The following is a 15,182-nucleotide window of genomic DNA, read 5'->3' as shown; positions in this document are numbered from 1 at the left end:
AGATATCCTCCACGTCGAATAACACTCGAGGGTACGAGGCACGACGTATTGGTGGCGAAGTTTAAGCAAAAGTCCGAGGAAAATGTACTTTTTGTATTTTATTGAACGACGTATCAGTTTAACGTATATGTGATATTTGGTTGAAGTTGAAACTCGATAAGTCAAATTTTAAGAGAGAATCAAGATATCCTCTGCTCCATCTGAATATTTTTTTACTGTACCTGGAAAAAAGAAATCGTAACGATTCCATTCCAAGATTCGTTGAAATTTGCGATCGTTATATTTGTCAATGTTACAATGTACGGAGTTGATCAACGTGACTTCTGAGCAACTCAAATACGCTTGAAATATCAAAGGTGCCTTCTTATTGCTGAAAATTTTTCGGTTGTCAATAATTCTATGAAAAATTGCCGAACGATCAAAAGGGAACGTTGATAGCAAAAAAAAAAAAAAAAACGGCCGGCTGTTTCGCATGTACTTGACACTCTCTGCGAGTATATTCTTCACGCATCAGCTACTACGACATCGCTCAACCGTGAAAAATAGCGTCACGCGCGAATCGCACGACGTAGCCTGTGTCTGTAGCCAATAAAAACAGCTGTTTTCTACGTTCTCCGGATAGAACCGAAGCAACGGTGTACCACGGCCGTTTACGTAACCACGGTTTGCCTAATTTCGACTTCGAATCGACCGGATAATCCGCAGGCGTTTTATACGTTGCACGAGTCCGCTGATCTCGTTTCACCGACTCGTCAATCACTTTACAGTCATCGTGCGCCTATATTTCAGCTTTGGACAGGTAAAACTCGTTTGATTCCAAATGCGAAAGACTTCGAGTTGCAAGAATGGAGGAATTCCTTTGGACAAGATAGGTACAAGAGACAATTAAACGAATCGCGTTGGATAGTCGAGTTCTAGTCTTTTTTAATATTTTCTATGTTTGAATTGATAATCGTAATGGATTAAAAAATCTTGCTCTTTTTATATCTATAAAACAGAGAAAAATTTTGTAATAATAGAACTATTCGATTACAAAATACACTCGAAAACTACGGTGCTTGCTGTATGGAGAAATGGAACACGAATTGTGGTGTAATTATCTTCTCTGCAGGTGATCGTATAGAACCATCGTATAATATATTTCTTTCAACGGAAGCACAATTTTCAACGTATTAATCGACGCAATTCGCAACTACATGTTTACCATAAATCTACAGAACCTTCTCCAGGAAGTTTTTCAATTTCAAAATGAAATGAATATTAATTAATCGCGCGTATCACAAGGAAAACTAAATTATACAACGTTCTGAAGGTTTCATTAAAGATGTATCTTACCGAGGTTTGCGTTCAATACCAGCAAGTGTCTCGCGACTCATGGGCGGAAGTCGCGTTTAAAAAGAAATTCCCTCCAGTACTCATGGTATTACGATACACGACGATGATCGATCGCGTGCAAGCCATCTCGGGCGGGATTTAGAAAACACGCGAAAAGTTTCTGTTGGAGCAGAAAGATGGTGGGATTAAGGTGAAAGTTTCCGGTAAGAGATTTCTGGTTCCGTTGAACGGCTGAGCGTGCTCCGAGAATGAGAATAATGGACACGGTCGCAACGAGTTATTAAAGGGTAATCCAGCAGAGTGCCCTTTATTCATTGTCGTTGGAGGAACGTGACTTCGTTGCCGTTACTCGGGACGTTGCGTTTCCGAGTGGGTCCAACGACCTCTTTATTTTCATTAGCCTCCGGTAGATTACGAGGCTCCGGGGTAGATTAACTCGTAAGTTAATATCTCAATCGGCCGCGTGATTAGCGATTAACTTAAACTGCGTTTTCGAAACGCTGCGGGCCTGCCTCGCTTTTACCGTTTCCGCCTCGCGATTCAATACGCTTTTCGTTTAACTCGCGTTCGTTTCTATTTTCGCCGAATATCGAATCCAATCTTTACTTCCGCGATGAAGTTTCATGGAACTCAAATTGTCTGTATATTTTTGTGCGACGATGTATGTGGATATCGAGTTTATCTTCTAGTTGAACGGTTTAATTATTTTATACAACTTTTCGTTGTTTTGGCAATATAGAAAGAAACGAATCGTTTAAGGATCATTATAGTTATCGATTCAAGCATAACATTAAAAGAACTACAACTTTTTAGACAATTTTTGCTTCCAATCCAATCCAATTACTCGCTTAAATGAAATCGAGCATTGCCTACAATATGCTTATTTCAAGCGTACTACTTGAAGGTGTCGTGTGATTTATGGATGATAATGAAAATGTACAATATTTGTCGATGTACGATGGAATAAACGTTACGTTCCTCTGATAGATCGCGGACAAAATTGTGAAATCGATAGGACAGTCGAGCGGGACCGCAGAGAATGTATCGTTTACGTAAATCCGTTTTTCATAGCACGGCTCGTTTCGCCGCGACGCGACGTTGTAATCCGCGTCTGAGACCTTGAAAATACGATCTTCGAGTGGAACGTCGTTTTCCGAATGCTACCGTCTAGACCGTAGCCGTGAGCACGCAATTTTACCTTAATTTATCCTACCAAACATTCGTCGCAATGCTTCGATCGATCGAGAGTTTTCAATTTTCGGTATCACCTACCGTATGATACCTAGTCAACAAATTTTGAAAGTCCTATGGAAGTTTATTTTCACCTTTCCACTGAGAAATAATCAAACAGCTCTGTTGCGTGAATTTTTCCATTCTAAAGCTGACAATTTCTATAAATTTGAAATAGTGAAACTATACATATAGAGTTACTACCTGGAGAAGTGGATTAAATTACGCAGAAATTACTTTAATTAAATGTATCCAGAAAATAACCGGACAATTTTGTTCCACGAATTTTTCAGTTTTGAAACGGAGCTACAGCAATTACTCATTGGAAGTGTATTAAAACGTGTAAAAATTACATCGATTAAATATACGACGTTTGAAGAAAGCTACACGCGGCTAAAATTTTATTTACAAACCGAGATAAAATTTCCATATGCACCAAACTAATATTTAAACCGATTTAAACTAACTCTAGTCACTAAATAAATAGAATTAGTAATGCAAACGAACCTTTTGGTAGCGGATCGACGCTGTTTTGTGCCGAGTACTCGCCGAGGCCGTGCGTTCGATGATGTTGATTCTGATGATTCTGCGGCGGGGGCGACGCTTCCCTGACGCAGCCCATCAATGTCAGGGCACCTCCGACCCCTCCCCCGCCGCCACCACTACCTCCTCCTCCCCCGCCGCCGCCTCCACCTCCGGTGGCGGTGCTCGTCGACATCCTGCTGGTCTGAAACACCCCGAAGAACCATGTCGCCACGTAAGACTCTGTGACACGTTGATACCATGCTGTGAGAAACGAATTCTCCGCCCTTTTCCAGCTCTTCCAGCCATCCATCCTCCCGTCTTTCGTTTTCCACGATCGGCCGAATTTTTTCTCGCTCGAACACGCTCCCGCACTATTTCCGCCGCCCCCCGAAGCACCACTGATCTCACAAGCGGCGCGCGTACGAGGCAACTATGCCGAGACAATTTCGGGATATCGATCTGTACCAGCTGACCTTAGTCTCCGTTCATACCGACCTTGCACAATGCTTCGTTACCATATCCACGCGCTCTACCCGGCGACCGGTTCCCCTGGGAACGTACAAGTTTCGAATTCGTTGCTCAACCACCGAGCACGCGTCTCTTCTCTTTTTCATCCGCGTAATATTATCCCGCTCTACCATAAACGAAAACGAACCAACGTTAACCTAACCCTAGGCGTGAAGAATTGAAAGAAACAGTTCGTGTGAACTCGGATACGTTCGTTCGGTCGTTTCGTAACTACCAACGTCGTTACATCGTCTCGAACGTCAACCTAACGATCCGCCCTACGACACACTATTATGTCACTGCGTCCACTGCGTTTCACTTTCCTCTGTCACGGCTCGTCTTCGTGTTTCACGATACAAGGTCACAGGTCGTGCCTCCACCGAGCTTGTCAAAACCAAAATTGCCAACGAGAGGCCGGTTGAACGCTTTGAAGAATCCAGACGAAGCTCGTTGACGAACTTCGAGGATGGGGTACTCAGCTTCCTGACCGATTTTCCGTTCACGGCGGGCAAGTAAAGGGTGAGAAGCGAAGACGGGTCATGGAAGCGTCGCACGCTCGTCACTGTCACATCGTGGTGATCCCTCTTTCCTCTTCCTCGTGTTTCTTGGTACGTGTCGATGTAGGCTTAGGTTCCTTGTCTGCGCGGTACACTCTCACGGAGAGACGAATAGCCGATGCAGCCTCTGCGTGTCGACAGAACGACACTCTTTCTCTCCCCCCCTCTCTCTCTCTTTCGGTAGCAATGGGTCAGGAGATGGTCTCCATGGTAACTGCAGCCAGCGAGGGGTGCAGGGGCGGCGGTATCGTGCATCGATTGCACCCTCGGCTGCCGGATGACCCTGACCTTCGCACAGCTGACGACCACGTCGGATCCGCGTGCAGCGCCGCGGGATGTGCAAGGTTGTCGGGCGAAATTATCGTTGCCGGTTCTCGTTAAGGTATCGTTACAGGCTTGCGTTACACCTTTTACGGTGGGCCTTTTAAATCCCCCAGCGCGGACCGCTGCATCCGCGTTTCTCTTCTCTTCGCTTCTGGTATCCTTCTCCGCTTCGGCCGTGGGTCGAGCCTGACCGCGAGGACGATGGTAATGTCACGGTGACCCGGAAATAGGCGCGGCATTGATGACACGGTGACGGTTTCCACGTGTTACCTTAAGGTCGTGTTGTTTCACGGAGACAGTAACTGATATGTTTCTGACAGTGACTTGATTATTCTAACTGTTGGAGTAAACGATATACGTGTAGTATTCTGAGTAGAACCATGTCTTGGATATTTTATGCTTTCTATTGTTTATATCTCTTTTATATACTGCCAGCTAAAGATTTAGAATTCGAAATGGCACAACGTATTTTTCTCGTGTGATGTTGGCCTTCTTTAAAAATTTCGAAATATTCCTCGTAATGATGCAACATCGGAGATATTAAAATTTTGCTCATCTTTGAATTCCGTGAAATTCTGTCAACTTATCGACTATGTTTAAAAGACTTCCGTGAACCTGATAAACTGTTCTCATTTCCATTCACGTCATATTGAAATTTTCTTGTTTATTCACAAAGCGATATTAGAATCTGAAAAACAACGAAAATTTTGTTCTTTGTGTTTTCCTTCAGTGATTTTCGTTTCTTCACGCAGGACGAGAGAAACGTAGGCTTTAAGGGATTAAACCTTTGCACGGTATCTGATCTTCCTAAGGCAACGAAGGGTGGATATGTTTACCGAGCTGCCTTTGAGCTTTTGTAAATCGTCAGTTTTGCCTGCGGAATAGCGCACGTCCGTTGAAACATGATTTGTTTGCAGAGCAGCTGATAAAGGTTAAAGGCTAAGCGCTCTTTGTCGTCCAACCATCGTTTTCCACAAAGGATGACGTTTAAAATTTCACTGGATCGATCTTGTATTTTTAACTTCTTTTTCGCCTCCGAATTAGCTTCGATGAAACATCCACATTGAAATTTATACTCAGATTGACTCGTTCACATTGTTACGAGTCTATGGATAGCTGATGAGGTGAAAGTGTCGACGCTTTTATGCAAGCGTTTACAATGAAAGAGCAGCAAAGGCTTGCAAACGTTAATCGAGCTAGATTCGTTAGATAAAGCCGGGAGATTGCCACGACCTTGACATAGCTGCCATGAACTATGTCGCCGATGCAACGACTTTAACACTTGGTATTAGCGTCACCCGCTTTGATTAAAGCGCAACCCACACCAAGATTCGGGGCTGCCCGGAATTGTTCCGTCCTCTCTCTCTCTCTTTCTCTCTCATACTCATACTCTCTCAAATTCACTTATACGCTAGCCGTGAAGAGTCAACGATCTTCCTTTTCCTTAACCTGTTGACCGAGGACAATGAATTAACTCGTTACTCTAATACTAATTTCTTGGAATTTGACGCATCGATAGACACCTTTGGGTATTTCACGAACAAAATACTAACAGTGTGATTCTAGTATAGCGCTATTAGTATTACTTAATTTATTTTTTAAATGTATATCTGATACTTGTTGTCATCACATTAAAATACCGAAATGTTTAAGCAATTTCGGTACTATAATATAATTAAATTTAATTTATTTGCTTTGGTTAATGGAATGGACCCTTTCATACAAATATTACGAATGGTAGTCACGCAAGTGAAACAATATACGTAACGTGAGTAAAATTAAACGAGGAGCAGGATAATTACGCGGAGTAACATGATGATACAAACAACGAACGAAATCAGAATAATAATAATAATAATTTTGATAATAATATGCACTAGTGGCAACAAAAATTGATAATTATAGTAAAATAATAACAAAAGTAACCAGTGGTACGTATTATAATATTAGCACAATTTATAGAAGAGTGTGAGGTAACGTGGAATAGAGTAAAAGAAAAGAAAAGAAGAAACGAGAGAAAGAGAGAATATTTGTAATTCGTAATAAAATATTTTATATATATATATGTCGAGTTTTCATTATGATTAGGGTTAGGGGCGTGAAACGAATCCTCATTTGAACTACACATGGTTGCTATGCAATGGAGAAGACATTGACTAGTGCAAACACGACTACTACAGAATTTGACAAGTAACCGCGGTAATCAGACATTCGAGAAGCTAATGACAATGATCCTAGGTCCAACAACGAATCCGCGGTCAACGGGTTAGTAGGCTTATTCCTTCGTCGAAGTCTAAGTTGGAATTGATACCTAGCGTGGAGATAGCAAGACGTTAGTTAACTAGTCCAAGAGCTCGTACACCAACGAGAGTGACCTTCCGTCACGGTGACGCTGTCGAGGAAAACTATGATGGGGTGTGTCTAAGAACACGAAATCCTCGGATTCGTGGAGAGATGTCTTCATTCGGGAAGCGAGGGAAATTGACGCTGCTGTTAATTGATCAATTTGGGACAAAGACTGCTTGTCCGTTTGAAGAACCTTAATTAACAAAATCCTAAGGTTTACAACGGGTCCTCAGGCTAGCTGAACTTGTGCTGTGTAGCTGCATCGACATCTGGTAATCATTTTGCCCGAAGGAACCGTTGGAATGTTTACCGTCGAGTACCTCTACGGGTATTTCTTTTAATGAGAGCTATATTATTATTCCATACTTTTGTTAGACGGAGCGCGGCTACGTTCGGCGACTGATTGTCGCCTTGAGCCCAAGCTCATTGTCACAAATCTCAAATAAATACAATTGGGTAGAATGACGGCAAATTGTTTAATTACAGCTGTAGACTTTAATTACAATTTTATAGATTTTCCCGAAGTTCCAGAGGGGAGACTCCGGTGTCCTTTCATCTCCGACATATATATATATTCCAAACCAATCTCTTGAAACCTGTTCTGCACGAAGAGGAATAGAAATTAAAATCCTCCTATTGCACCATGATCTAAGCTATAAGAGTTCAGAAGGTTAATACACTCACGTTTGTTCCTATCTTCTATGGTGTAAGTTTAGCACGCATTGGATATTTTTAACCGATTTAACTAGTTTGACAAGCCGTTAACTTTCTTATTTGAAAAAAACGAAAACCACAGTTTCCTCCGATAAAACGATACTTTCGTTCGTGTCTGACTCAGTCAACCATTTACACGCCCTAATGACGATACATTTTTTCCAAATACGAGCCACGAAAGTTTTCGAGCGATCGTAGAAACAAAAGTTTCTCGAGGCTGGCACGGCGATCGCCGTCAAGGAATTTTTCGTTATTAATTCTTTATTAATTAACCTTGACACAGACTTTCGATTCGCCTCCTACGTCTCGCCGAGTAACTCGCGTCGAACCGTTCGTTACAACGTCGCTCGTAATTACAGTTTTCGGGGACATTCGGAGGCTGTACAAGCTGAGGGTAATTAACCATGCGCCGTGGAAGAAGTCCTTCGCATTCGAAGAGAAAGCAGGAAATCTGACTTACAATTCGCCAAGACTTAATTGCGTTGTCAAACGCCAAAAAGTGAAATCTTCAAATTTACTCTTACCTTTATAACTTTCTCTTACCTATTTTCTTTCTTTCTTCTACTTTGGAAAAAACTCTTACCTCTAACAGACATCTTTGATTATGAAATATAAGATATCAGCTTGCTGTACATAATCCTCCTAGAATACATCTTTTTCTTCAAATCTGATTCACAGCATTCATCCACGAACATATTGCTTCAGACTCGTCATTAGGAACAAGTACTCGTTGCATTCTTGTCGATCTCGATAATGAAATACGATCGTTTATATCTCGATACAAGCCGACCTTAATATCTTCCAAAGTACCGTATGTTTTTAATAACGAAAAGAAAAGAGGACATCCGAAACCCGTCATTTCGACCGAATCCATTCTTTGGAGTAATCGAAATGATTACGGTTACGTGCCTATCCCTGCAAGTATATCGTGCATCAACGACGATGGAATTACGCAAGATTTGCGCATCCATTTCAGGAAGGTATTCGTTCGAGTCACTTTTACGCCGAACGTTCGTGTAATTGCACTCTTCCGGTTCTGTCGAACAATCACAAACTCACAACCATATATAACGAGCATCGATTCCCTCATCGTTCAAGTATCCAGCCACGATGAGCCGATGCGAAGCGCCATCCTCCTCGGATGCCTTTTACGGTCGTCGAGAACAATATACCCATCGTAGCGCGTTTTCTCCTTTCCGTCACTTCACGTTTCGTCCTTTTGTTTCTTCATTCTCGACGAGAAATTACGTCGAGCGTTGTCACGACGCGGTACACTACGCTAAACACGGAACTGATATTCGATGGATTCTGCGTTCACCGCAAACCAATTTGTCCGCTGACGTAATCCGTAATTAAGATCAGAACGACGATAAGCGTTATCGCCTGTAGCCAGATTACGTTGTATAAATTTTATGGCGAACGAGACAGCGAATGCGCGTGGTTACGCGCGACGACTTCCCACGATCGTGGCTGGAAGCTTGGAAAATTCGGACGATATCGCTTGGGAAATATACGTACATTCCCGGAGTGATTTGAATAGAGTCCAAGGTTTTCGGAATTTTTCAAACGGTCTTCGGATTTCGCCTTTATCCGATTACTGCTTTTATCCACCGTGATGCAGCGATCTTATCGTTCGTTCGATTCAAACATTCAGAGATAGGTAGCATTAAACGTTAGTGGATTTTCGAAGACTAGGAATAAAATTTAAATAATGCACCGCGCAAGGCAACCAAGGGGTCGATTTTCGTTTCGTCGCCTTCCTTCTTACAGCTATCGATAGATCGTGGACATTTATATTTTTATGAGAAATACGAAAAACGAGAAAATGTAGGGAATATTCGTAACACGGAAATACAGATAAAACAAAATATGCAAAGTAAATTACTGGTTATAATAGTTGATAAACGTAAAAGAACCACTTCAGTTCTATTTCTTTGATCGTGCTCGTAAAAATACAAACTTCCATAAATATCCACAAGCTACTCGTTATTCGTAGCTGCACGTTTCTTTTAACGGTTGTCTTAAAGTCAATTTTTATTATAACAGACGCGTGACATGATGGACGTTTGTTGTATACACGAATATCATGTCAACCTATCAAGGCCACAAGACTCTTTTACTTCTGTTCGTTTAATTGATACGATAGAACCAGTCGTAATAACGATTCCCCAATTGTTTTGCGCAGTCTATCAGTCCAGTGTGGCCGGAAATGTTTAATGTGTGTTTAAAGCTCCGTTTTAAAACATACAAAAAATAATGATCGGTGCTTACCTTAAATAGGAACCGACATGGCAGGTACGGTTCGTGTTGCCGTGCCCCGAATATCTGCAAAAAGAACGCCAAAAATCAACATGACAAATAAATAGAGAAGTACACTGACTACGTATGTATATAGATAGCTTTAATTCTAAGTAATCTCAGAAAACTAAAGTACCCTGAATCTTGTTTGCCTGAAAACCGACACGAATTCCACGATGATAAAATACATCGGATCTAGAAACGGTGCTGCACCGGTGCGCGGCTCCATGTAAATTGCACAGTGTAGTCGCGCCGAGAATCCCGTCTGATTTACGTAACATCGCGATAGGGCAGGAAGTCTCCGCGACAATTCACGCCTAGTTTCATTGAAAATTTCAAACGGCTGGGAAAACTCGGCTGGTCTAGGCGCGACTACATTTTTAAATAAACAGTCCAATTATTCTCGATTTCAGGAGAATCTGGAAAATGTCAAGCGAGGTACCAAATTGACTTTGGCGAAGCTGAAATTGCTACGAAACCAGGTCGTTTCAGCGCCTAGTTCCTTTCAAATTTCCAAGCTACGAAAACTGTCCGGGTATAACGACACTTTTACATGAAAACGAATCTAAACGAGTACAAACGTAATTTAAAAAAGTAAGTAACTCACTGCGCGTTAAATGTAAATATTACAAATCATACAACGATTTTAATCGTAAAAGTAAAAATAATATGTGGGTAAATAACACGTTAAACTACCAAATTTTACGAAAATTCTAAAAATATTAAAATAAAAGAAACGATCGTTTTACGAAGCAGAAACTGGTGCGAAAGTGAATCGTTTTCAACGTAGGATCGTAATTCGGAAAAATGTTTGGAAAACGAGGTAAATGGTGAGTGTTGGAGAAAGAAAAACAGGGGGAAACAGGCTGTTAACGTCTAATGAATGGATCGCGACGAGTGATCTATTCCGCGTCTAGGATCCTCGTAGATCTCGGGCTGCCACGCCCGGACGCGACAGAATTTAAAGCGTCTATTTATAAAGAGTGAACGAACGGCATGGTACCGGGCAACGTTAAAACACATCGGGTCAGAACGCGAGCGTAAACGTGCGATATGCGTGCACATTGTGCTGATCCGGTTAATTCTGGGATGGAGCAAAGAGGAGCAAAAAAGGTAGGGAAAAAATGAAAAAAGGAGAAAAGAGAGGGAAAAAAGGGATCACCGACATAATTCGTGTTCCGTGCCTCTCATATTTGTGGCTGGCTATAAATATCCACGGCGTGCATCGCTCTTCTGCAAACAGAGCAAAAAATAAAACAAGTCGACGTTGGAAGGAACTGTTCGCGACGAAATGCAATTTTTTAACGTCCCGTAGTTTTTACGCTCGTAAACAGCTTTGTTCTTCGTCGACGAAATTGCGACAAACGAGGAAACCGCTCGCTGGAACACGTTGGCAAAAAGATGTGCACGCTAATTCGCGTTCGAACGATTGAACGCTATTTCATTCTTCTTTAAGGGGTATCTCCATAATCTGTGTTTGACCAACAGTCGTTGCTATTAAATCGCCCAATAAGTTCCTTTTCTCTTATTTGCAAGCTTCTACCGATTTCAGTGGCATTCTCGTTTACTTGTTTGCGATGAATATTTCGCAATTCCTATATACATTTTCGCATTGGCTTCAAATTTCACCAATATGATCATGATTTCCGTGTTTCGTTACGACAAGAATGAAATTTTAAAATATCGTAGACAACGCGCACGATATATACGTAAAAGTTTCCTATGGTAAGCGTTCGAAATGCTTTCGTCAGCCGTTCTAAATTCGTGCGAGGGACGATTGTTCCAAAACGAAGTCGTTTCGCCCGGAAGTGGAGAGAAGGAGCGTGCATTTCTTCCTTTCGAAGGGACTTTCCCGTGCAGTTGCTTATTTAAGAAACGTCTGCTCTGAAACGAGTACCATCGGGTGTATTTTCGTCCCTCGGTATGAAAGCGTGGTAGAAAATAGTTGTGGTCGTGGTTCTTCTACGCTTAAAGAACCTCTCGATCGGAGATACCGTCCGACCGATGCAACTCCTCTATTTTTTCTTTTCCTTTTTTTTTTCCACCTATCGACTCGTTCCCTGCCTTCGTTTCATAATTCAAACCAAAGGATCTATCTTTCTTTCGTCGAATCGACATTTCCTGCCTCGTCTTCCAAGTAGACGATTCTACTGGAAATAAAGCAGAATCCTTTTCACGAGTTATCGAATTTGTTATATGCCGCTGTATACCACCCGTGCGTAATTCCATATCGCAAGAAATACGATAACATACAGCATGAAACTTGGAGGAGCACACGATCCAGTTGCCTTCGATAAAATCACCTTTCGTCATCTTAGCTCAGATAACTTTACCAGATGATAGTTACACAGATTTTTATACAAATTTATATTTTTACCAACATAATTGTAATATAACCTAAGTAGAAATTCGTTTTACTTATTAAATATTATAACAGATACTCCGGATATTGATTCGTGCATAGCTGTGCAACCAACTATTAGGAAAGTTACAAACATAGGATACAAAACATTTTCCGTTTTATATGATTTTATCGAATTACGTATGATCCATTTTGTTCTATCAAGATAAAGATTACAATGTTCGACAGATTAGGTTTCATGTTTGTATAAAGATGCATCGTTGTAAAAGACGTGTCTGTAAAAGAAAGACGCTTTCTGGACAACCTAATAGTTGCGATTTATAGCGATCTTTCTGTTTCTTTCAGCCAGGAACGAGTGATTATTAGCAACAGGCACCCAAACGATTATATCCGCTACTGGTTACAGTATGGATTTCCGGATCCTCAACAAGAAGCGAGTTACATAGCGAACAAGAATCTTCTTTAACGTGATATTTCATCGTCCCTCTACGTAACGACGTTTTCGAGTAGCGACCACTTTCAAACGGACAGAATTAACGTATCCAGTTGACAACAACGTCAAGAGGGAACAACATGGCCGCAAGTAATAATAATTGGCGAAAGCGAAGAGACGGAGAGGAGAAGAATTTGAAAGCCGACGCCCAACGTTAATCCCGTTTCAGTGGAAAGAAAGGCGCATCGGGAAATGAGAAAAGTCGGGAGAGGAAGCAATTGCGACTGGTTTTTCATGGTATTCGTGATTATTCGGTGGAAAGGAACAAAAGAAGAGGCAATACCGGCGGATGATGCGCCATGGCACAAGGCCCGTGTGCCATTCGTTTCTCCGTACCTGTGCATCGTTCCTCTTGTTGCGCTAGAACGGTTGACATATTTCTTTTAGCGGTACACAGAGACGAGAAGAGAAGCCTAGCCGACGTTTCTCCTCCATTCTTCTTCTATTCCTTTGGCCTAGCAACGCCAGTCATTACCAACGCCGCCATCAACCACACGCTGTCATTGTCTGGACGCACTTTGCCGATGCACGCGACAACGCTCGTTTGAAACGCGACTTTAATTGCGTAACACCCAGCCGTCTGTCCGTTTTCACAGCGAAACGAATTAAGACAACGATCACGTGTACCCCATCGTTCACCGAGAACAGTTTTCATGCCATTCGTGACGCTCTAAAATAGTTCATCTCTGTCCGAGGCAAATTGGAAAGCAAAGGAACGAACTTGTTGCGCTTTGTTTTATTTTAAAGTGGATTTGTCGAGGCTGATTTATAGAAAACGATAAAAGATAATGTGATGTATCGATCGCTTGCAATAAAAGAGACATCGCGTATTATATGTACTTGGCATCGCTAGTGCGTGTATTTATAATTCAACTTCTGATATTCTCGGGTATTTATTTTATATGTATATATATGTGTGTATGAAAATATAGTAATATAGCTATAGCATGTTCATTATTTTATAAAACGTTCATTCTCTTAGAGAAACTGATGCAGAACGAAAAAAAAAGAAAGTAATTATTACACGGACGTGCATCGAGAGCCGTGTGACTCAGAAATACAAATATTAAATCGAAGTTGAAAAACCACTTACTAATTGACGACTGAAGTATAAAACACGTGCCGGAGAGATTAAAATGAACAATATGCTAAAAAGAATATGTATAATATAAAGAAAATGAAAACGAGTCTTTGTTCATATACCTCGTAAAAGATCATTTAAAAAAATTCTTAAAAATACATCGTAGTGAATCTACGAAATTTCCAAGAAGAATTATAAACCGGTCACTTTGACCACTCTGCTAGTTCTAACAATATCAGGTTCATTTACCGCGAAACCCTAACTGTTCGTTCGCGTTCAACGATATTTCACGAGGGCGCTCACGCCCCTTCTTCCACTCCAGCTTGCTTGGACGTTTTCAGAGATTTACAGAAACGCATGGCGTCGATTCGGACGAACGTGAGTCACCGCCTCGATGCAGCGTGCACACGCATCTTGGAAAGAAAGAGTCATTTAGGAAATTGACCGACAGATCGATAAGTAAGACGATCTCTAGGGAGAAACGAGGAAGGGCGTACTCGTGATAACAGCAAATTAAATTAGAGACCGGTCTATCGCAGTGTTGCGACCGATACCAGCATCGAACCAGCTTACGAATTTTCAGTCCATATTGGCTCAGGTTAAATTTCTTTGTAAAATACTGTGTGAATCTGCCAAAACTCTTCTTCTCTTCGCTCCACTATCAGAATCTGTATACGTCGAGATATAAACTTGGCTGAAATTATTTTATCATTGCACAAAGAAGCTAAATTATTAGCTACAACGTTTTTCCTAATAATCCATTGGCAATATCTTTTAACGATTTAGACGAGGATTGAAATTATTTTGTTATTATACGAAGAAACTAATCTCGATAATTAGTCGCCACGGATTTTGTGCTCGAATTTAAAGAAGGCCAAGCTGTGTGATCGAAATTCACGTCTGTAGTTCAAGTCTGACCACCTGCCTCTAAAACTCGAAGTAACATGTACGTGCATATCTACACCTTGCAACGAAGAATCGTATTTCAATCTGCATCCACCATACTCCTCGCTCTTATTTATTTTTACAAACGTTATTTATTTTTATGGATAAACAGCTGACCTGTAAAAATTGTGTTTGTCTTCCTTCGACTCGTTACAATACGAAAAATACTAATCTTTGAACAAAGCATCCATTTATCTTTCGATCTCACAATTCAAAGGTCTTAGATCTTCCCTTGAGATTCGAGGTTCGACCATACTTACAAGTAGATGTCGAATTGTTTGAGTATCGTTAATACCTCTTAACTCGAGGTACGTTGACCTCCGATCGAATAACACGCGGCCAAGAATTATCTTCGGATTATTCCCGGCAAACGAAACGAGTAACGCAGCGTAGCCCGCTGCGAAGTCGAAATAAATTTGACCTGTCAGAAATTCGAAGAACGTTCCATCGACGAACGGTTAGATA

General features: G+C 41.4%; 1 protein-coding gene across 10 annotated transcripts in view; it reads right to left on the bottom strand.

Moving 5' to 3' along the window:
- LOC117236851 overlaps positions 1-15,182 on the bottom strand; it is a 92,520-nt gene that overhangs the window by 43,372 nt on the left and 33,966 nt on the right. For 7 of the 10 annotated variants that reach the window (XM_033500184.1, XM_033500189.1, XM_033500191.1 and 4 more), the window contains exons 1-3: positions 9,973-10,080; positions 9,810-9,863; positions 3,073-3,292 (exon numbers count right to left, since the gene is read on the bottom strand). In XM_033500184.1, the coding sequence (XP_033356075.1) occupies positions 3,073-3,292; positions 9,810-9,863; positions 9,973-10,065 (367 nt within the window). In that variant the 5' untranslated portion in view covers positions 10,066-10,080. Of the gene's footprint in view, positions 1-3,072; positions 3,293-9,809; positions 9,864-9,972; positions 10,081-15,182 lie in introns of those variants that run through there. The other 3 variants (XM_033500190.1, XM_033500186.1, XM_033500195.1) reach the window with 2 other exon arrangements.

This window comes from Bombus vosnesenskii, unplaced genomic scaffold, assembly GCF_011952255.1.
Source record: "Bombus vosnesenskii isolate JDL3184/JDL3185 unplaced genomic scaffold, Bvos_JDL3184-5_v1.1 scf7180000013352, whole genome shotgun sequence".
NCBI lineage: Eukaryota > Metazoa > Arthropoda > Insecta > Hymenoptera > Apidae > Bombus > Bombus vosnesenskii.
This window is presented reverse-complemented; position numbering and strand designations above follow the sequence as displayed.